Source organism: Scyliorhinus torazame, chromosome 15, assembly GCF_047496885.1.
Source record: "Scyliorhinus torazame isolate Kashiwa2021f chromosome 15, sScyTor2.1, whole genome shotgun sequence".
In the NCBI taxonomy this organism is placed as follows: domain Eukaryota; kingdom Metazoa; phylum Chordata; class Chondrichthyes; order Carcharhiniformes; family Scyliorhinidae; genus Scyliorhinus; species Scyliorhinus torazame.
The window spans coordinates 186,152,574-186,175,521 of NC_092721.1; the positions used below are offsets into that span (position 1 = coordinate 186,152,574).

Sequence of the window (22,948 nt, forward strand, 5' to 3'; positions counted from 1 at the left end):
AATGGGAAGGCACTGGAACACAAAGAGGATCCTCGGGAGGACCGACAGTTTGACCAACTGCACCCTACCCGCTAGAGAGAGTGGCAGCATATCCCATCTTTTAAAATCCTCCTCCATCTGCTCCACCAACCGCGTCAAGCTTGTGCACGGCCCCCCAGCTCCAAGCTACTTGGATCCCTAGGTACCGAAAGCTCCTTCCCGCCCTCTTCAGCGGTAGCTCGTCCATCCCCCTTCCCTGGTCCCCTGAATGCACCACAAAGAGCTCACTCTTCCCTACGTTGAGTTTATACTCCGAAAAGTCCCCAAACTCCCTAAGGATCCGCATGACCTCCGCCATCCCCTCCACTGGATCCGCAACATACAACAACAGGTCATCGGCATATAACGACACCCGGAGTTCCTCTCCCCCCCCCCCCGGACCAATCCCCTCCATTTCCTAGATTCCCTCAGTGCCATGGCCAGCGTCTCAATTGCCAGTGCAAACAACAAGGGGGATAAAGGGCACCCCTGCCTCGTCCCCCGGTACAGCTGAAAGTACTCCGACCTCCACCGGTTCGTAGCCACACTCGCCACCAGGGCTTTATATAGCAGCCTGACCCAACTGATGAACCCCTCCCCGAACCCAAACCTCCGCATCACTTCCCAAAGATACTCCCACTCCACCCGATCAAAGGCCTTCTCCGCGTCCATAGCTGCCACTACCTCCGCTTCCCCCTCCACCGAGGGCATCATAATCACATTGAGGAGCCTCCGCACATTTGTGTTTAGCTGCCTACCCTTCACAAATCCCGTCTGGTCCTCATGAATCACCCCCGGGACACAGTCCTCAATTCTCGTAGCCAGCACCTTCGCCAGCAACTTAGTGTCAACATTGAGGAGCGAGATCGGTCTATACGACCCATACTGCAGTGGGTCTTTGTCCCGCTTCAGGATCAGAGAGATCAGTGCCCCGGACATTGTTGGGGGCAAGGTCCCCCCCCTCCCTTGCCTTATTGAAAGTCCTCACTAGCAACGGGCCTAGCAGATCCACGTATTTCCTGTAAAACTCGACCGGGAACCCACCTGGCCCCGGGGCCTTCCCCGCCTGAATGCTCCCCAATCCTTTAACCAGCTCCTCCAGCCCAATCGGCACCCCCAAACCAGCCACCTCCTCCTCCTCCTCCACCCTCGGGAACCTCAGCTGATCCAGGAATCGTTGCATCCCCTCCTCCCCGCTGGGGGCTCAGACCTGTACAGATCCCCATAGAAGTCCCTAAATACCTTGTTTATTCTCACCGCACTCCGCACCGTATTCCCCCTGCTATCCTTGACTTCACCAATCTCCCTCGCTGCCTCCCTCTTACGAACTGATGTGCCAGCATCCGACTCGCCTTCTCCCCATACGCCGTCCCCTGCGCTTTCCTCCACTGTGCCTCTGCTTTCCCCGTGGTCAACAGGTCAAATTCCATCTGGAGGTTCCGTCGCTCCCTAAGTAGCCCCTCCTCGGGGGCCTCTGCATACCTCCTGTCCACCCTTAAAATCTCCCCCACCAACCTCTTCCTCCCCTCTCTCTTCTCACTGTGGGCCCTAATGGAGATTAGCTCTCCCCTGACCACCACATCCTAAACTGCCCCCACCTGCACCTCCCCGTTGTCGTTGGCCTCCAAGTATCTTTCAATACACCCCCGCACCCGCCCGCACACCCCCTCATCCGCCAACAGTCCCACATCGAGGCGCCACAGCGGGCGCTGGTCCCTCTCCTCCCAACTCCAGCTCCACCCAATGCGGGGCGTGGTCCGAGATGGCTATGGCCAAATATTCCGTTCCCTCCACTTTCAGGATTAGCGCCCTACTCAAAATGAAAAAGTCTATCCGGGAGTAGGCTCCATGGACGTGGGAAAAGGAAAATTCCCTGGCCTGCGCACCCCCCCCCCGCGCCCAATCTGGTCCATAAACCCCCTAAAGCACCTTGGCCGTAGCCGGCCTCTTACCCGTCCTGGACCTAGAACGGTCCAGTGCTGGGTCCAGCACTGTGTTGATGTCGTCCCCCCCCCCCCACCCACCCACCCACCCCACCATTATCAAGCTTCCTACCTCCAGATCCGGAATCCGACCCAGCATGCGTTTCAAAAATCCGGCATCATCCCAATTCAGGGCATATACGTTAACCAGTACCACCCGCACCCCCTGCAACCTACCACTCCCCATCACATATCGACCTCCATTATCCACTACAATATTTAGTGCCTCGAACGACACCCGCTTCCCCACCAGTATTGCAACCCCTCTGTTCTTCGCATCCAGTCCTGAATGAAAGACCTGCCCTACCCATCCCTTTCTCAGCCTAACCTGATCTGCCACCTTCAGCCTCCCGCACACTTCAGTCCCCTAGGCGGACTCCCGCCCCGACTACCACTCCTTCTTCCAGCTCCCCTTTGGCCAATGCAGCAGCAACCCATTCTCTCCGCCCCCCCCCCCCCCCCACCCTGCTAGATACTCAACTAGCCATTTTGCTCCCCCATGACACTCCCGTAAGTCAGCTGACTCCTGCTGACCCCGGCCTCTCCCGCCATTCCATCGACCCCCCAGTGAGAGAATCCCCCCACCCCTTGGCAGTCAGTGTGCGCTCCTCTCCAGCACCGCCCTTGCCACCCCCGCCAGCCCCGCCCCCATCCTTCCCTAACCCGGGAAAAAAGCCCGCGCTTTCCTGAGCCGGCCCCACCCCCTCTGGCGCAGCTCCTTTTTGCGGCCTTACCCCAACTCCCCATCCCCGGGCCTCCACCCCTTCTTCCTCCAACACCGACACCCACACTCTCCCACAGCCCCCACATCAAATCCATTCACCCATCCCCACCCAGCACCAAAAGAACATTCCCAAACGCAGTAAACATCCCCCCACGACAAACCCTCAGTTTGAGTCCAACTTTTCAGTCTGGATAAAGTTCCATGCCTCATCTGGCATTTCAAAATAGTGGTGCCGATCTTGGAACGTGACCCACAATCGCGCTGGCTGCAGCATCCCGAATTTCACCCCCTTCCAATGGAGCACCGCCTTAGCCCGGTTAAAACCAGCCCTCTTCTTAGCCACCTCCGCACTCCAGCCCTGGTAAATTCGGATCTGTGTTCTCCCACCTGCTGCTCCGCTCTTTTTTGGCCCATCTCAGGACACACTCTGTCCATAAAGCGGTGGAACCTCACCACTACAGCCCTTGGCGGCTCGTTGGCTTTGGGTCTCCTTGCCAGGACCCGATGAGCCCCATCCAGCTCCAGGGGACTCGGGAAAGCCCCCGCACCCATCAGCGAATTGAGCATCGTGCTCATATATGCCCCGGCATCGGGCCCCTCCACTCCTTTAGGGTGACCCAGAATCCGAAGATTCTTCCTCCTTGACCTATTCTCTAGGTTCTCAAATTTTTCCACCCACCTCTTGTGCAGCGCCTCGTGCGCCTCCACCTTCACCGCCAGGCCCAAGATCTCGTCCTCGTTCTCCGAGGCTTTTTGCCGCACCTTCCGGATCGCCGCCCCTTGGGCCTTCTGGGTCTCCACAAGCTTTTCAATTGCCGCCTTCATTGACGCCAGCATTTCTGTCCTCAGCTCCTTGAAGCAGCGTTTAAGAAACTCCTGCTGCTCCTGCGACCACTGCGCCCACGCTGCTTGGTCTCCACCCGCCGCCATCTTGCTTTTCCTCCCTCTCACTTTCCGCTGCACCAGGATCTCAGTGTTCTCCCACCTGCTGCTCCGCTCTTTTTTGGCCCATCTCAGGACACACTCTCTGTCCATAAAGCGGTGGAACCTCACCACTACAGCCCTTGGCGGCTCGTTGGCTTTGGGTCTCCTTGCCAGGACCCGATGAGCACCATCCAGCTCCAGGGGGCTCGGTAAAGCTCCCGCACCCATCAGCGAATTGAGCATCGTGCTCATATATGCCCCGGCATCGGGCCCCTCCGCTCCTTTAGGGTGACCCAGAATCCGAAGATTCTTCCTCTTTTTTTAACCGCTCCACTCCTGGTCCAATCCATATACTGTCGGGAGGACCTTGCTGTCACCTTCCCACACTGGAAGCCGTCAAACAATTGCCGTTGGGGCCCCTCTGAAGAGCCCAAAAGTCCGTTCCCGGCGGGAGCTGATGAACGTGCGACCTACCTAGGCATAACCGCAACCGAACGTCCAGGTGAGTTTTTAAACCACAATATACATGATTAGTCTGGCCTCTGAAATTTGGGGAGATGGTGCTGTAGTGGTAATGAGTAATCCAGCAGCCCAGATTAATGTCTGGGTGCACAGGTTCAAATCCCACCATGGCAGCCGATGAAATTTAATTAATCTATTCCGCCTTGGTCCTCTGTCTCTTCGATTTGTCTTTCACTGTAAGATACTCAAACATTCATTTAATGTTTAGTATTGTTGTCTTTCTTTTACGAAAAAGACCCAGCAAAATGGCAGCTATTATTTACTAGGTTGGAGGTGGTGTCTCTGTGTGTGAGGGAGAAATTAAGAACTGGGAGGCAGTATTGGGTGGAGGCAGAGGAAGAGATATATTGCGTAAAGCAAGACGACGGGGGGGATAAAAAAAACAAACAAACAGGATGTTCACACCTGGAATGCACCTGCACTTTGGACTGATAGTCAAGTTGGTATTACATTAAATGTAGGGCTGCAACTCTTAGAAGGGTTAAAACCCAAGGACTTGAGCTTGAAAGAGAATGCAATGGTTATGGTTCCAGAGGTGGGGTTGGCAAGGAAACCTTGGAGCTGGGGCAAAAAGTACAGCTGACCCAGAGTTGATATGGGCAACAGTGCAGAAGGACACCACTCAACCCATCAAATCTGTACCGACCCTCCGAAGTAGTACCCGACCTAGGTCCACTCCCCCGCCCTATCCCCATAACCCCACCTAGCCTGCACAGCTTTGGGAGGAAAACGGAGGAAATCCACGCAGATGTGGGGAGACTCCACACGGACAGTCAGCCAAGACTGGAATTGAACCGAGGTCCCTGGCACTGTTAGGCAGCAGTGCTACCCTCCATGCCGTCCACACAAAAGAAAGCCAGCATGAATTTAAAGAAAAATCATGTTTAACTCATATCAAAGGTGCAACAGAGAGAGTTGATGAGGGCAATGCAGTTGATGTGATGTACATGGACTTCTAAATGGAATTAGATAGCGACCAAAGTTACAGCTCAGGGATAGTAGCAACATGGATACAGAATTGACCGAGTGATAGAAAGCAGAGTAGTGGTTAATGGATCAGCTGGTGAAAGGTTTGGCGTGGAGTTCCCCCAGTGGTCAACGTTGGGACCCTTGTTTCTCCTGATATATATTAATGAGCTAGACCTTGGGTGTACAGGGTGCAATTTCAAAGTTTGTTGATATAAAATTTGAAAGCACCGAACTCGGAGAAGGATAATGCAGAACTTTAAAAGGGCATTAACAAGATGGTAGAAAGAGCAGACAAGTTGGATATGAAGTACAATGCTAAGAAATGTGAAGTAATTCATTTTTGGTAGGAAGAACACAGAGAATATAAAGGGTACAACACTAGCAGGAGCAGGGGGACCTGGGTGCACATGTGCATAAGTCTTTGAATATTGCTGGGCAAGTTGAGAATGCAGTTAATAAATCATATAGTAACTGACATTTTATTAATCGGGGCATAAGAGTACAAGAGCAAAGAAGGTTATGTCGGATTTGTCTAGGCCAATAGTTTAGCCTCAGCATCTAGTCCCGGGCCGTGCATTTAGGAAGGATGTGAAGGCATTGGAGTGAGTAGAGAAATAATTCATAAGAATGGTTCCAGGGATGAGGAACTTCAGTTATGAAGATGAGCGTGGAAGAGTTAGGACTGTTTTCCTTGGAGAAAAAGGCCAAGAGGAGAGTTGATACAGGAATTCAAAATCATGAGTGGTCTGGACAGAGTCGACAGGACAAAACTGTTCTAATTGTGAAAGGATCATGAACCAGAAAGCACAAATTTAAAATACTTGTTCAAAGAAACACAAAAGGCCTTCCGGTTGTGGCTATGCCTAGGTAGGTCGCACGTTCGGCAGCTCCCGCCGGGAACGGACTTTTGGGCTCTCTAGAGGGGCCCCAATGGCAATTGTTCGACGGCTTCCAGTGTGGGAAGGTGACAGCAAGGTCCCCCAAACATTATATGGATTGGACCAGGAGTGGAGCGGTGAAAAAAGTGATCTTGGAGCAGCGAAAAGTGAAAGGGAGAAAAAAAACAAGATGGCGGCGGGTGGAGACCAAGCAGCATGCTTTGAGGAGCTGAAAACCGAAATGCTGGCGCCAATGAAGGCGGCGATTGAGAAGCTAGTGGAGACCCAGAAGGCCCAAGTGGCGGCGATCCGGGAGGTGCGGCAAAAAGCCTCGGAGGTGTGGAGGGGCCCGATGCTGGGGCATATGTGAGCACAATGCTCAATTCGCTGATGGGTGCGGGAGCCTTCCCGAGGCCTCTGGAGCTAGATGGGGCTCACCGGGTCCTAGCAAGGAGACCCAAGGCCAACGAGCCGCCAAGGGCTGTAGTGGTGAGGTTTCACCGCTTTATGGACAGAGAGTGTGTCCTGAGATGGGCCAAGAAAGAGCGGAGCAGCAGGTGGGAGAACACGGAGATCCGAATCTATCAGGACTGGAGTGCAGAGGTGGCTAAGAAGAGAGCTGGTTTCAATCGGGCTAAGGCAGTGCTCCATCGAAAGGGGGTGAAGTTCGGTATGCTGCAGCCAGCGCGATTGTGGGTCACGTTCCAGGATCGGCACCACTATTTCAAAACGCCTGATGAGGCATGGAGCTTTATACGAACTGAAAAGTTGGACTCAAATTGGGGGTTTGTTGTGGGATTTTTGCTGTGTATATGGTGTTTATTACGTTTAGGGAATGTTACTCTGGTTTGGGTGCTGGGATTTGATGGGGAGACTGTGGGAGAGTGTGGGCGTCGGTGTTGGAGGGGCAGACCCCCACGAAGGAAGAGGGGGAGTGGAGGCCCGGGGATGGGGAATTGGTGTAAGGCCGCAAAAGGAGCTGCGCCAGAGGGGGCGGGGCCGGCTCAGGAAAGCGCGGGCTTTTTCCCGTGCTAGGGAAGGATGGGGTGGAGAGGAGCGTACACTGACTGCCAGGGAGGGGAGGGGGATTCTCACACTGGAGGGCGTCGATGGAATGGCGGGAGAGGCCGGGGTCAACAGGAGTCAGCTGACTTACGGGAGTGTTATTTGGGGGGGGTGGGGGGGGGGGGGGGGAGAAGCAAAAGGGCTAGATGTGGATCTAGCGGGTGGAGGGGGGGGGGGGGGGAGAAAAGAGGGGGGGGTATAGGGATGCTGCTGCATTGGCCAAAGGGGAGCTGGAAGTAGGAGAGGTGGTTGAGGCGGGGGTCCGCCGTCTGGGGGACTGGACTGGAGGGTGCGGGAGGCGCGGGCACGTGGCTGGCCTAGAAAAGGAGATGGGGAGATGGCTAATCGGCTGGCGGGCGGGGGGGGGGAGGGGAGCAGCCCCCCAATCCGGCTGATAACCTGGGAACGCGAGGGGCCTGAACGGGCTGGTCAAGAGGGCCTGGGTGTTCGCGCACTTAAAGGGACTGAAGGCAGACGTGGTCATGCTCCAGGAGACACATTTGAAGGTGGCAGATCAGGTTAGGCTGAGAAAGGGTTGGGAAGGACAGGTATTCCATTCAGGGCTGGATGCGAAGAAGAGGGGTTGCAATACTGGTGAGGAAGCGGGTGTCATTTGAAGCAAGGAATATTATAGTGGATAATGGAGGTCGATATGTGATGGTGAGCGGTAGGTTGCAGGGGGTGCGGGTGGTACTGGTAAACGTATATGCCCCGAACTGGGAAGATGCCGGATTTATGAAACACATGCTGGGTCGGATTCCGGACCTGGAGGTAGGAAGCTTGATAATGCGGGGGGATTTCAACACGGCACTGGACCCAGCACTGGATAGCTCTAGGTCCAGGACGGGTAAGAGGCCGGCTGCGGCCAAGGTGCTTAGGGGGTTAATGGACCAGATGGGGGGAGTAGATCCATGGAGGTTTGTCAGGCCCCAGGCCAGGGAATTTTCCTTCTTTTCCCACGTCCATAGAGCCTACTCCCGGATAGATTTTTAAAATTTTGAGTAGGGCGCTAATCCCGAAAGTGGAGGGAACAGCGTATTCAGCCATAGCCATCTCAGACCACGCCCCGCACTGGGTGGAGCTGGAGTTAGGAGAGGAGAGGGACCAGCGCAGGTGGGGGTAGTCTGGGAGGCGTTGAAGGCGGTGGTCAGGGGGGGGAAAGTTAATCTCCATCAGGGCACACAGGGAGAAGAGAGAGAGCAGGGAGAGGGAGAGGTTGGTGGGGGAGATTTTAAGGGTGGACAGGAGGTATGCAGAGGCCCCCCGAGGAGGGGCTACTCAGGGAGCGACGGAACCTCCAGATGGAGTTCGACCTGTTGACCACAGGGAAAGCAGAGGCACAGTGGAGGAAAGCGCAGGGGGCAACGTACGAGTAAGGGGAGAAGGCGAGTCGGATGCTGGTGAGGGAGATGGGTGGAGTTAAGGATAGTGGGGGGGAATACGGTGCGGAGTGCGGTGAGAATAAACAAGATATTTAGTGACTTCTATGGGGATCTGTACAGATCTGAGCCCCCAGTGGGGGAAGAGGGGATGCGACGATTTTTGATCAGCTGAGGTTCCCGAGGGTGGAGGAGCAGGAGGTGGCTGGTTTAGGGGCACCAATTGGGCTAGAGGAGCTGGTTAAAGTATTGGGGAGCATGCAGGCAGGGAAGGCCCCGGGGCCAGGTGGGTTCCCGGTCGAGTTTTACAGGAAATACGTGGACCTGCTAGGCCCGTTGCTAGTGAGGACTTTCAATAAGGCAAGGGAGGGGGGGGGACCTTGCCCCCAACAATGTCCGGGGCACTGATCTCTCTGATCCTGAAGCGGGACAAGGACCCACTGCAGTGTGGGTCATATAGACCGATCTCGCTCCTCAATGTGGATGCTAAGTTGCTGGCAAAAGTGCTGGCTACGAGAATTGAGGACTGTGTCCCGGGGGTGATTCATGAGGACCAGACGGGATTTGTAAAGGGCAGGCAGCTAAACACTAATGTGCGGAGGCTCCTTAATGTGATTATGATGCCCTCGGTGGAGGGAGAAGCGGAGGTAGTGGCAGCTATGGACGCGGAGAAGGCCTTCGACCGGGTGGAGTGGGAGTATCTTTGGGAAGTGCTGCGGAGGTTTGGGTTTGGGGAGGGATTCATCAGCTGGGTCAGATTGCTATATAGAGCCCCGGTGGCGAGTGTGGCTACGAATCGACGGAGGTCGGAGTACTTTTGGCTGTACCGAGGGACGAGGCAGGGGTGCCCCCTGTCCCCTTGCTGTTTGCATTGGCAATTGAGCCTCTGGCCATGGCACTAAGGGAGTCCAGGAAATGGAGGGGACTGGTCCGAGGGGGAAGAGGAACATCGGATGTCGCTGTATGCGGACGACCTGTTGCTGTATGTGGCAGATCCAGTGGAGGGGATGGCGGAGGTTATGCGGATCCTAAGGGAGTTTGGGGACTTCTCGGGGTACAAGCTCAATGTAGGGAAAAGCGAGCTCTTTGTGGTGCATCCAGGGGACCAGGGAAAGGGGATAGACGACCTGCCGTTGAAAAGGGCGGAAAGGAGCTTTCGGTACTTAGGGATCCAGGTGGCTGGGAGTTGGGGGGGCCCTGCACAAACTCAATTTGACGCGGTTGGTTGAGCAGATGGAGGAGGATTTCAAAAGATGGGATGTGCTGCCACTCTCGCTAGCGGGCAGGGTGCAGTCGGTTAAAATGATGGTCGTCCCGAGGTGTCTCTGTGTTCCAGTGCCTTCCCATTATGATTCCCAAGGCCTTTTTCAAACGGGTAGGTAGGAGTATCATGGGTTTCGTGTGGGCAAATAAGACCCCAAGGGTGAAGAGGGTGTTTCTGGAGCGTAGTAGGGACAGGGAGGGCTGGCTCTGCCGAATTTGTGCGACTATTATTGGGCTGCCAATGTGGCGATGATCCGTAAGTGGGTAATGGAGGGAGAGGGGGTGGCGTGGAAGAGGTTGGAGACGGCGTCCTGTGTGGGCATGAGCCGGAGGGCGCTAGCGGCGGCACCGCTGCTGCTCTCGCCGATAAGGTACACCACGAGTCCGGTGGTGGCGGCAACGTTGAAGATCTGGGGGCAGTGGAGACGACACAGGGGCGAGGTGGGAGCCTCGGAAATTTTTGTTGGAAAATTTGAATAAACATATATTTTTTAAAATGAAACACAAAAGAGATATGATAAAAAATGTCTGCATCGCAATGCCCAAGAGCATGGTGGACGCAGGTTCAACTGAAGCATTCAAGAGAGAATTAGGCTGTTATTTTAAAAGAATGTGCAGGGTTATGGGGCAAAAGAGAGACTGACACTAAGCATATTAGTCGTTCAGAGAGCCAATGCAGCCAAATGCCCCTTCTGCGCTGAAAGATTTCTGTTAACATGTTTACATTTTGTTCCACAGTTTACCCATATTTAAGCAAAATTTTACTTTCTCCCTCCACCTTGGAGTTAAAGCGAGACTGGCCCCACCTACCTCGTCCCAAGCCAAAATTTAGAGGAAAAGGTGGTGCTGCTCGTTACCCTGCTATTGCTCCCTCTGGAGGAAAGAAAAGCTACAAACTTTCAAGTTTTCAAAAAAAAAAAATGTTTGCCAAAGAAAGAGGGCATGATAAATGAATTCCATGTGATAGTTACTATTGGAATTGCCCATTGTCATATCAAAACGCCTGGACTCCAATACCCCACCTTCCCCAGGAAATAATAGCAACTGACACCAAAATTAAAGATTACAGTGGAACTGTACTTTCCTAGATAGTTTATCAATCATCGAGGACAGTACTGTCAAGTTTTTCATGAATGAAAGGTACAATAATTGCATGGAATGCTTATGAACAATTAATTACATGTAATTATAGTCCCATGCCCCCTATAGCATAGAATTCAATTTGTCGGAACATAGGAACAGGAGTAGGTCATTAAGCCTGCTCCACCATTCAATTCGGTCATGGTTGATCAACTTCATTTTCCCACCTTTGCCTCAAATCCCTTTATGCTCGTACCTCACAAATAAAGTCAGACTCAGAAAAAAAATTAAACACACTGAAAAGTATTGCAAGTCAGAGCTTGAGCAATATAGCTTTTAACCATTTATAATTTTCTAATAATAACTGGTACAAACATTTTCTAAATTTTTTATGCCTCTGCAATTGTTCACTTGTATTATTAGCGTTTAATAAACTCTCAAAAGATACGTACAATCCTGAAGGCATAGGATAGGTAACTTGTGAACATGTTCGGAAAAAGAAAAAAAGAGCTACATGCTACAATATTTACCTAATTATCAAAACAATAATACAAGTCGTGAAGTATTATATATGGGAGTACTCGGAAATACTGAAGTGAGAAATATCTAGAGGCGTGTCCAAAACATGGTCCAAGGGCCACTACCCAGCCCACTAGGCCTCTCAATCTGTCCTGCGGGTCCCTTGTTCAAAATATGTCAGTGAATCTGAAGATTCTTCAAAGAACTGTTCCTCCAATCACCGATCACTTCTCTTCTGCCTCTGCTTTTGCTCGGATCATTAGTGAACCAATCAGCAGCATTGTGGGAGAGAATCAGTCTCTGATCGGAGGAACAGCATTCTTCAATCTGAGGCCAAGGTATGAAAATATGATATGTCAGGAGTAGCGAGTCTGCTGGGGAAGGGGCAAGCATCAAAGTGGCTGCCATGCAAGTGGAAGGGAGTGAGTAGTGGGTGGAACGGGGTTGTGTAGGAATGAAGACCAACGAGGAACAGGCTGCTGGGGGCAGGGGTGGGGGGCCTCTATCGTGACAGAGCACATGTGGGAGCATAACAAGATCGCAGGCGATTGTTTGGAGGGGCATGCGTGCAAGTGAGCGGCTGAGTGATTGTGCAGAGTGGAGTGCGAGAGACTGACAGTGTGTGGGGCGCGTGGAGTCTGCCTTACACCAAATCTGCTTTTGCACTCACTCAACCACACACCAACACATAACTGATACTCTCACACTGCTCAATGTTACTATTGGCTCTTTTTTTTCAAAAAGCTTAGCAGTTTACATCACTGTACTTTTGCTCAGCAATTGTTTCTTTCCTTAACCCTCAACTTTTCTTTTTTTTGATAATCAATTTTATTAAGACATTTTGGCACAATAAACAACAACAATATAAAACAGTGTGCAAAAAATAATCAATATAATGCAAGACAACCAGCTCCCCATCTACAAGGACCAGCCTAACTACCCCCGTAATCTGCGTTACCCTAACACCCGCCGCTGCCGATTAATTTTCTGTGAAGAAGTCGATAAATGGTTGCCACCTCCGGGCGAACCCTGACAGTGACCCTCTCAAAGAGAACTTAATTTTCTCCAGACCTAGAAGGCTCGCCATATCCGATAGCCAGGCCTCCGACTTCCCTCCATGCCAACAGAATTCATCGCCGGGCTACCAGGGAAGCAAAGGCCAAAACATCAGCCTCTCACTCCTCCTGGACTCCCGGGTCCTCCGAAACCCCCAAAATAGCCTCCTCTGGACTCATCACCACCCCTGTTTTCAGTACCCGGGACATAACATCCGCAAACCCCGGGGCAAACCGGTGATTGTCGCAAATTGGGGACCAAACCGATGCTCCCACTCCCCCCACGTGCCTTCTCCATTTGCTCCAGATCCACAAAGTCGCCACCACTATAGGGCTGGTGGAGTACCGTGCCGGCGGGAGCGGCAGGGGTGCCATGACCAGGGCTGCCAAACTGGTGCCCCCGCACGAAGTGGCCTCCATTCGCCCCCAAACCGAACCCGCATTCCCCCATCCACTTCCTTATCATAGCTATGTTGGCCGCCCAGTAGTAGTTACTAATGTTTGGCAGCACCAGCCCCCCTTCCCCTCGGTTCCTCTCAAGCATCAATCTCCGCACCCGCGGGTACTTCCCCACCCACACGAATCCCATAATCATTTTATTGACCTTCTTGAAAAAAGACCGCGGAATGAAAATGGAGAGACAATGGAAGACGAAAGGACTCTCGGGAGGATTGTCATTTTAACCGTCTGCACTCTCCCAGCTAGTGTTAGTGGGAGTGCATCCCACCTCCAGAACTCAGCCCTCATTTGCTCCACCAATCGAGATAAGTTCAACTTGTGCAGACGACCCCGCGCCACCTGTATCCCTAAGTATCTAAAGCTGTCCCCTACTAGCCTGAATGGCACCCCCCCCCCCCTCAACCTACCCTGCTAGCCCCTCACCTGGATTCCAAACAACTCCTCCCCCCCCCCCCCCCCCAGTAACAGCCCCTTCCAACCCCTAGGAAGCTCTCAGGGCAATTGCCAGCAGCTTTATTGCTAATGCAAACAGCAGTGGGGAGAGGGGACACCCCCGCCTTGTCCCACAGTACAGTCTGAAATAGTCAGATGTCGTCCTATTCGTCCTCACACTCCCCTCCGGAGCCTGGTACAACAGTCTGACCCAGTCGATAAAGCCCTCTCCGAACCCAAATCGTCCCGGCACCTCCCATAGATAGTCCCAGTCCCACTCGACCCGGTCGAAAGCCTTCTTGGCATCCATTGCCACAACTACCTCTACCTCCCGGGGGCATCATGATCACATTCAGCAGCCTTCTTAGGTTGGCCACCAGCTGCCTGCCCTGGTCGAACCCGGTTTGATCTTCCATAATGGCGTCTGGCACATAGTCCTCAATCCTAGCCGCCAAGAGCGTGGCCAGTATTTTAGCATCTACACTGAACAGAGAGATCGGCCTATAGGACCCACATGCCTCTGGGTCTTTGTCCCGTTTCAATATCAGGGAGATGATAGCCTGTGACATCGTCGGGAGTAAATCCCTTCTGTCTCTTGCCTCATTAAAAGCCCTAACCAGCACAACTATCTCGGAGAACTTTTTGTAAAACTCCACCGGATAATCATCCGGCCCCAGGGCTTTACCCGATTGCATGGCCCTCAAGCCCCTCATTATTTCTTTGGTCCTGATCGGGGCCCCCAACCAGTCTACCAATCCCCTGCCCACTTTTGGGAAAGTCAGTCCATCCAGAAAGCGCCTCATCTCCTCCAGCCGGGGGGGGGGGGGGGGGGGTTTCCGAGGTGTAAAGCTTACTATAGAAGTCCCTAAACACCTTGTTCAGCCCTGCCAGGTCTCCTACCAAGCCCCCCCCCTTCCCCGTCGACTACCGTCCCTATTTCCCTGGCTGCCTCACTCTTCCTCAGTTGCTGTGCCAGCATTCTACTGGCTTTCTCCCCGTGCTCGTAAATCACACCCCTCGCCTTCCTAAGCTGCTCCATAGCCTTACCGGTGGACAACACTCCAAACTCAGTCTGTAGCCTTCGTCGTTCCCTTAATAGCTCTGCCCTCGGGGTTTCTGCATATCTCCGGTCTGTCTGTACGATCACCCTTACCAGTCGGTCCATTTCTGCCCTGTCCCAATCAAAATCAGCTCCCCTCTCACCACTGCCTTCAGCGCCTCCCAAAGCACCGCAGTGGAGTCTTCCCCTGTGTCATTGGCCTGCAGGTAGTTTTGCATACATTTCCTCACCCTCTCACACGCCGCCTCGCCCGCCAACAAACCGACCTCCAGCCTCCATTGAGGGCGCTGAAAACTTTCCTTGCAGACCTGCAGATCCACCCAGTGCGGGGCATGGTCTGAAATAGCGATCACCGAATATTCTACGTCTGTTACCCCCGCTAGCAAATCCCTGCTCATGATGAAAAAATCAATTCGGGAATACACCTTATGGACATGTGAATAGAACGAAAACTCCCTCCCCGTCGGCCGACTAGCCCTCCATGGATCAGCCCCCCCCCCATTTGCTCCTTAAACCCTCAGCTCTTTTGCCATTGCCTGCATCTTACCCGTTCTTGAACACGACTGGTCTAGGCCGGGGTCAAGTACTGTGTTAAAATCCCCTCCCATAATCAGCCTGTGCGAGTCCAGGTCCGGTATCTACCCCAGCAGTCTCTTAATAAACTCCACATCATCCCAATTTGGGGCATATACATTGACCAAGATTACCCTCATCCCCTCAAGCTTGCCACTCACCATGACAAATGTGCCGCCACCATCTGAGATTGTGCTGCCTGCCTCAAATTGCACCCGTTTGTTGACCAAAATCGCAACCCCCCTGGTTTTAGTGTCCAGCCCCAAGTGGAAGACCTGGCTAATCCAGCCCTTCCTTAATCGGACCTGGTCCACCACTTTCAGCTGGGTCTCCTGAAGCATTATTACGTCCGCCTTCAGCTCCCTCAGATGCGCGAACACACATGCCCTCTTTACCGGCCCGTTTAACCCTCTGATGTTCCAGGTGATCAGCCTGGTTGAGGGGCTGTAATCAGCCAATTTACCACAGATTTAGGATAAATCATGGCACTTTCATGTGCTTTACGGCTTAGTAACACATTACATTGCATTGCCGACCAAACCATTTGAAAATTCTAGGTTAAAGAAAACACTACAATTTTGTAAGTGTGGTTTTTATCCATCTAAAAATATATGGCGATATTCAACAATTTTTTCTTAATAACAGAAAAATTGGTGTTTCAAGTGAAAAACATGCTAAACTTACAGCTTTAAACCCTGATGATCGCCGTGTTGCTCGAGTATTTAATCCATTTCTAGGACTTGAAAGTGTGCCAGATGGTAGAGCTGAAGTAAGCTGGGATGGAGGGCTTGAACAGAATTTGGAAGTGACTAAAGGGGATGTAGAGCAACCCAGTATGTTCAACTCAGAGGTGGAATGTTTGTTGTTATTGCTCCCAGTTGGAGGTTGGTCATTTGTTGCATCACCATTTCCTGCGTCAATCCTTTCACCGCTCTCTATTCGTTTCAGGTAATCTTTCAGCATGGACTGCGTCGTTGTCTCGCTCAACCAGTAGAGGAAGAGCTCATCAACTTTCATTTTGAGAACAGGCTGCAGAACCGGTGCGGCCGGCATCATTAATTTATTCAAGATATACCAAATAACCAAGATTATTGTTGGAAGCTGTTCCGTGGAAGCTGGCGTACTGATCGGTCTTCCTCAACTTGACTCAAGTAATAAATTCCTGAGCAACGGAAACAAAAATGGTGTTAAAGAAATTACTCAGTACTTTTTCTGCTGCTCATTTCTTCCCCTTGTTATTCCTGTGTTTGAGAAGGTAGAACGACCATTTGCTTTGCAGCCAATGCCAAGTTACACACTTGAACCAGTCAGCAAGCACCTGACAAAGAGGAACTTGAACAAACTCACCTGCTGAGCATTCCCTCCTTCCTGTGGAAAGTAAGCCAGAAATTAGCAGCATAGAACAGTTACAACACAAGAGGCTATTCAGCCTGTTGAGTCCATGCCAGCATTCTGCAAGAGCAATCTAGCTAGTTCCTTTCCAGATAGCCTGGTAATTTAATTTCCTTTCAGGTGTTTATCCAATTCCCTGCATGATTGAACCTGGCTCACCTTTTCAAGCAGTGTATTCCAGATCCTGTAGGACTAGTGGTAGCCAAGACTGGAAATTTATGATGTGGGAATGTTCAAGGATATTCTATTTGACAACACTATTATCTACAGCAGCTAAGAGATTGATGTTTCAGATTCAACTTCAACCACAGCAACTCGTGAAACTGGATTGAAGAAATTTGGTCATTTTTGATCTGGCACCAGAAAAACATTCAGGGAATAACAGCACCATAGTAAAGCGCCTCAAGAGTTGGAGAGAGAACCCGAGTTCAAAGCTTAGGCAGTTGAAGGTATGTCCACATGGTGTGGCATTTAAAACTCGGGGATGTTCAGGGGCTTTGAACTAGAGGAGCACAGATATCTAGGAGGACTGCGAGGCAGGAGATTACAGTGATAGGTAGTGATGAAGTGATAAGAGGGATTTGAAGACAAGGATGAGAATTCTACCATTGACGCATTGCTTCATCAGGATTAAACTTAGGTCAGTGAGTACAGGGGATGATGGGCAACCAGGATTTGGTATGAGCAAGAACACAGACAGCAAAGATTTGGATGACCTCAAGTTCAGGTCCAGGATAGGGCACAATGGTTAGCATTGCTGCCTCACAACACCAATGTCCCAGGTTCGATCCCGGCCCTAGGCCTCTATGTGGAGTTTGCACATTCTCCCAGTGTTTGTGAGGGTTTCGCCCCCACAACCCAAAGATGTGCAGGATAGGCTTATTGGCCACGCTAAATTGCCCTTTAATTGGAAAATATGAATTAAAAAAAATATTTACATTGGCTAGAATGTAGGAGGCTGGTCAGGAATATGCTGGAATAGTCAAGTCTAATAGTAACAAAGGCATAGGTGATGGTTTCAGCAGCAGAAGAGCGGAGGCATTGAATGGATAGGGCTGTATTACAGAGGTGGAAACAGACAGTGTTACTAATGGCATGGAGATGTAGCAGAAAATCAACACCAGGTTAAATATGCCATCAAGTTGATGAACAGTCTCATTAAATCGAAAATCGTTACCAGGGAATGGGATGCAGTTAGTAGCTAGGAATCGAAAACAGTGGCTTTGAGTGTTTCCAATTTAGTTGGGTCAGATTATTAAAAACTCAACTGGTGCACTCATTGAAGGAGCCTGCTGTGATGTTGGTGCCACACTCCGAATGAATCTGCCGCAACCAACCCATTGATCCATATATCTGAAGTTTCTTCAAGCTAATGACTTGTATGTAGCATCTGAAGGCCAACAGTAGAAAAGTCCTTTGGTAATGCACTCCCTGATCTAATGAACTAATATGCAATTAATCATCTGGGGAACCAACCCAGAAAATACATCATTTTTTTTTCAATCTTAGGAAGAGTGTTTTTTAAAAATACAATGGGTCATTTGTTAATGATTAACATGAAAAAAAAAATAATTGGCTACTCTAAAATTTATTAAAAAACAATGAGGTACATTGGAACTGTCTGAAGTCTCTGACTCTAACTCGGCGTCTGAAACATTTGCAGAGGGCCCTGGGGAGCAGGGGAATTTTAAGTTCCCTGCAATTCAAACTTCCTCTGCAATTCCCACGTAGATTAACACAACAGGACATAGAAGGATCTACAAGAGAGGAGGTGGTCCTGGCTGGTAACGAAGCTGGGCAAGTGGGTGAAGTATCAGCGGGGAAGCATTTTACAGACAGTGATCATAACTCCCATAAGGTCAGGATTGTAATGGAAAAGGACAAGGACAGGCCTGAGATCAAAGTTCTCAACTTTGGCCACTAGCTGGCCAGAGTGGACTGGGAGCAGACACTTTGGTAAATCTGTGACCGAACAGTGGGGTGTATTCAAGAAGGAATTAAGGAAAGTACAGGGTCAACATATTCCAATCTAGAAAAAAGTGTGGGACCGACAAATCCAGCGAACCCTGGATATCGAGGAATATACAGCATTAGAACATAGAGCATAACAGCGCAGTACAGGCCCTTCGGCCCTCGGTGTTGCGCTGACCTGTGAAACCACTCTAAAGCCCATCTACACTATTCCCTAATTGTCCATATGTCTATCCAATGACCATTTGAATGCCCTTAGTGTTGGTGAGTCCACTACTGTTGCAGGCAGGGCATTCCACGCCCTTACTACTCTGAGTAAAGAATCTACCTCTGAGATCTGTCTTATATCTATCTCCCCTCAATTTAAAGGTATGTCCCCTCGTGCTAGACATCACCATCCGAGGAAAAAGGCTCTCACTGTCCACCCTATCCAATCCTCTGATCATCTTGTATGCCTCAATTAAGTCACCTCTTAACCTTCTTCTCTCTAACGAAAACAGCCTCAGGTCCCTCAGCCTTTCCTCATAAGATCTTCTCTCCATACCAGGCAACATTCTGGTAAATCTCCTCTGCATCCTTTCCAATGCTTCCACATCCTTCCTATAATGCGACCAGAATTGCACGCAATACTCCAAATGCGGCCGCACCAGAGTGTTGTATAGCTGCAACATGACCTCATGGCTCCGAAACTCAATCCCTCTACCAATAAAAGCTAACACACCGTACACCTTCTTAACAACCCTCTCAACCTGGGTGGCAACTTTCAGGGATCTATGTACATGGACACCGAGATCTCTCTGCTCATCCACACTGCCAAGAATCTTACCATTAGCCCAGTACTCAGTCTTCCTGTTATTCCTTCCAAAATGAATCACCTCACACTTTTCTGCATTAAACTCCATTTGCCACCTCTCAGCCCAGCGCTGCAGCTTATCTATGTCCCTCTGTAACTTGTAACATCTTTCTGCACTCTCCACAACTCCACCGACTTTAGTGTCATCAGCAAATTTACTCACCCATCCTTCTATGCCTCCTCCAGGTCATTTATAAAAATGACAAACAGCAGTGACCCCAAAACAGATCCTTGTGGTACACCACTAGTAACTGGACTCCAGTCTGAACATTTCCCATCAACCTCCACCCTTTGTCTTCTTCCAGCTAGCCAATTTCTGATCCAAACTGCTAAATCACCCTGAATCCCGTGCCTCCGTATTTTCTGCAGTAGCCTACCATGGGGAACCTTATAAAACGCTTTACTGAAATCCATATACACCACATCAACTGCTTTACCCTCATCCACCTGTTTGGTCACCTTCTCAAAGAACTCTACAAGGTTTGTGAGGCACGACCTACCCTTCACAAAACCGTGTTGACTATCTCTAATCAAACTATTCCTTTCCAAATGATTATACATCCTATCTCTTATAAACCTTTCCAAGATTTTTCCCACAACAGAAGTAAGGCTCACTGGTCTATAATTACCGGGGTTATCTCTACTCCCCTTCTTGAACAAGGGGACAACATTTGCTATCCTCCAGTCTTCTGGCACTGTTCCTGTAGACAAAGATGACTTAAAGATCAAGGCCAAAGGCTCAGCAATCTCCTCCCGAGCTTCCCAGAGAATCCTAGGATAAATCCCATCGGCCCAGGTGACATCTATTTTCACACTTTCCAGAATTGCTAACACCTCCTCCTTATGAACCTCAAGCCCTTCTAGTCTAGTAGCCTGAATCTCAGTATTCTCCTCGACAACATTGCCTTTTTCCAGTGTGAATACTGACGAAAAATATTCATTTAGCACCTCTCATATCTCCTCGGACTCCAAGCACAACTTCCCACTACTGTCCTTGACTGGCCCTACTCTTACCCTAGTCATTCTTTTATTCCTGACATATCTATAGAAAGCTTTAGGGTTATCCTTGATCCTACCTGCCAAAGACTTCTCATGTCCCCATCTGGCTCTTCTTAACTCTCTCTATAGGTCCTTCCTAGCTAACTTGTAACTCTCGAGCGCCCTAACTGAACCTTCATGTCTTGGATTAGGAGGCAAAAGAAAAAGGAGGTTTATGGTAGATAGAGGGCTCAAAATAACAGAAGCCCTAGAAGCATATATAATGTACAAAAGGGAACTTAATTAGGGAGCAAAAAGAGGACATGAAAAGATACTGGCAGGTAAAATAAAGGAAAATCCCAAGTTGTTTTACAAGTACATTAAGGGTAAAAGGAAAACTAAGGGAAGAATAATGCCCATTAAGAACCACAGTTGTAATCGTGTTGGACTTGAAGGATGTAGGTAGGGTTCTAAATGAATACTTTGTGTCCGTGTTCACTCGTGAGCGGGGAGTGTGGGTATAGAAATCTTAAAGAGATTAACATAGACAGAGAGGAGATTGAGAGTGATTTGGCAGGCTTAAAAGTAGACAATTCTCAAGGGCCAGGTGAAATGTATCCCAGGCTGGTGAGTGAGGCAAGGGATGAAATACCAGGGGCTCTGGCAATAATTTTCAATTCCTCTCTGGCTACAGGAGAGGTGCCGGAGGACTGAAGGGTAGCCAATGTGGTGTCATTATTCAAGAAACGAGGAGAGATAAACCAGGAAATTACAGGCCTGTCACTCTAACCTCTGTGATGGGTAAACTATTGGAAGCAATTCCGAGAGACAAAATTAATCTGGAGAGGCAGGGATTAATTAAGAACAGTCAGCATTGTTTTGTTAAGGGGAGATCATGTCTGACCAACCCGATTGAATTTTTCAAAGAGGTGACCAGGTATAGATGGGAAATGCACTTGGACTTCAGCAAGCCTTTTGAGAAGGTCCCACATAGGAGTCAGATAGCGAAGGTCATGAGATCCAAGGATATTTAGCAAATTGGATCCATAATTGGCCAAGTGGTAGGAAGCAGAGGGTGACGAACAAGGGGTGTTTTTCTGACTGGAAGCTTGTGTCCAGTGGGGTCAGTATTGGAGCCCTTGCTCTTTCTGGTTTATACAAATGATTTAGATATGAATGTAGGAGGGTTGACCAGTAAGTTTTCAGATAGTACACAAATTGGTGGGGTGGTAAATAGGTGAGGTGGATAGCCTTCAATTACAGGAGTATATGGATAGGCTGATCAGTGGCAAATGGAACTCAATCCGGACAAGGTGTGGGGTGATGCACTTGGGCAGGACAAATAAGGCAAGGGAATACATGATAAACAGTGGGAAGCATCGAGGATCAGAGGGATCTTGGTGTGCATGTATACTGGTCCCTTAAGGTAGCAGAGCAGGTGGATTCAGTGGTTAAGAAGGCATATGGTATATTTGCCTTCATTAGCAGAGGCATAGTTTAAGAGCAGGGAGTTATGCTGGAACTGTATAAACATTGGTTAGGCCACGGCTAGAGTATTGTGTGCAGTCTGGAATCTACATTATAGGAAGGATGTGATAGCACTGGAAAGGGTGCAGACGAGATTAAGCTGGATGTTGTCTGGGGTGGAGAATTTTAGTTCCGAAGAGAGATTGGATAGACTTGGATGGTTTTCTTTCGAGCAGAGGAGACTGAGGGGGGACATGATTGAGATGTATAAAATTGAGTGGAATAGATAGAGCAGACAGGAAGAAACGTTCGCCTTGGTGGAGGGATCAATGACCAGGGAGGCATAGGTTTAAGATAATGGGCAGGAGGTTTGCAGGGGATTTTAGAGGGTGGTGGGAGTTTGGAACTTGCTGCCTGAAAGGATAGTAGAGGCAGAGACCCTCATAAGAGGTATTTAGATGTGCACTTGTGATCTAAAAGCATGCAAGACTACGGGGTCACGTGCAGTGAAATGGGATTAGAATAGTTTGATGGTTATTTTTGACAGGTGTCGACTTGATGGGCCGAAGGGTCTTTTCTGTGCTGTGTGGCTTCCAGAGTGACATATTCATCTCAGTTGTACGCCTAGTCTCCAACAGCTAGAGACCAGAAGATTTGGTCCCATGATTTTACGCATCAATAAGCCACCATGGCTTATTGATGCACAAGTGGCTGATGCTTTCTCTCCACCATGTTACATACTTTGCTCTTATATGACAAATTGGGCAGTTTTACATGAGGGCAAGACCCTACCAGTATAGAGTTCCTGGAAACAGCTCCTAGCTATGATTGGGATATAAAAGCAATTTTCAGATGTAGCTGCCATTGAAACAGAGTTTAGCGAAACACAATTTTTGTACAGTTGAAATAAATAAAGATTGAAACAAATTTAGTTTTGCAGTTTGCTGTTCACACATCTAGAACAAAGAACAGTAGTACAGTAAAGGAACAGGCCCTTCGGCCCTCCAAGCCTGGGTTGACCATGCTGCCCTTTTGACCTAAATACATTCAGGGTCTGTTTGTCAAGCCACCTCCTCCTGCAGCGAGTTACAGGAACCCACTACCCTTGGTGTAAAAACCTTCCCTCGCACATCTCCTCTAAACTTTGCCCCTCGCACCTTAAACCTATATCCCCTAGTAATTGACTCTTCCACCCTGGAAAATAGCTTGTGACTATCCTCTCTGTCCACGCCCCTCAAATAATTTTGTAGACTTCCATCAGATCACCCCTCAACCCCAGTCTTTACAGTGAGAAAGAACAGAATTTATACAACTTCTCCTCATAGCTAGTACCCTCCATACCAGGCAACATCCTGGTAAATCTCTTCTGTACCCTCTCCAAAGCC

At 49.9% G+C, this 22,948-nt stretch overlaps 1 protein-coding gene across 2 annotated transcripts in view; it reads right to left on the minus strand.

Moving 5' to 3' along the window:
- ppp2r3b (protein phosphatase 2, regulatory subunit B'', beta) overlaps window positions 1–22,948 on the minus strand; it is a 216,949-nt gene that overhangs the window by 188,691 nt on the left and 5,310 nt on the right. For both annotated transcript variants that reach the window (XM_072477286.1, XM_072477287.1), the window contains exon 2: window positions 15,587–16,064. In XM_072477286.1, coding sequence (XP_072333387.1) covers window positions 15,587–15,958 — 372 coding nt within the window. In that variant the 5' untranslated portion in view covers window positions 15,959–16,064. The remainder of the gene's footprint in view (window positions 1–15,586; window positions 16,065–22,948) is intronic.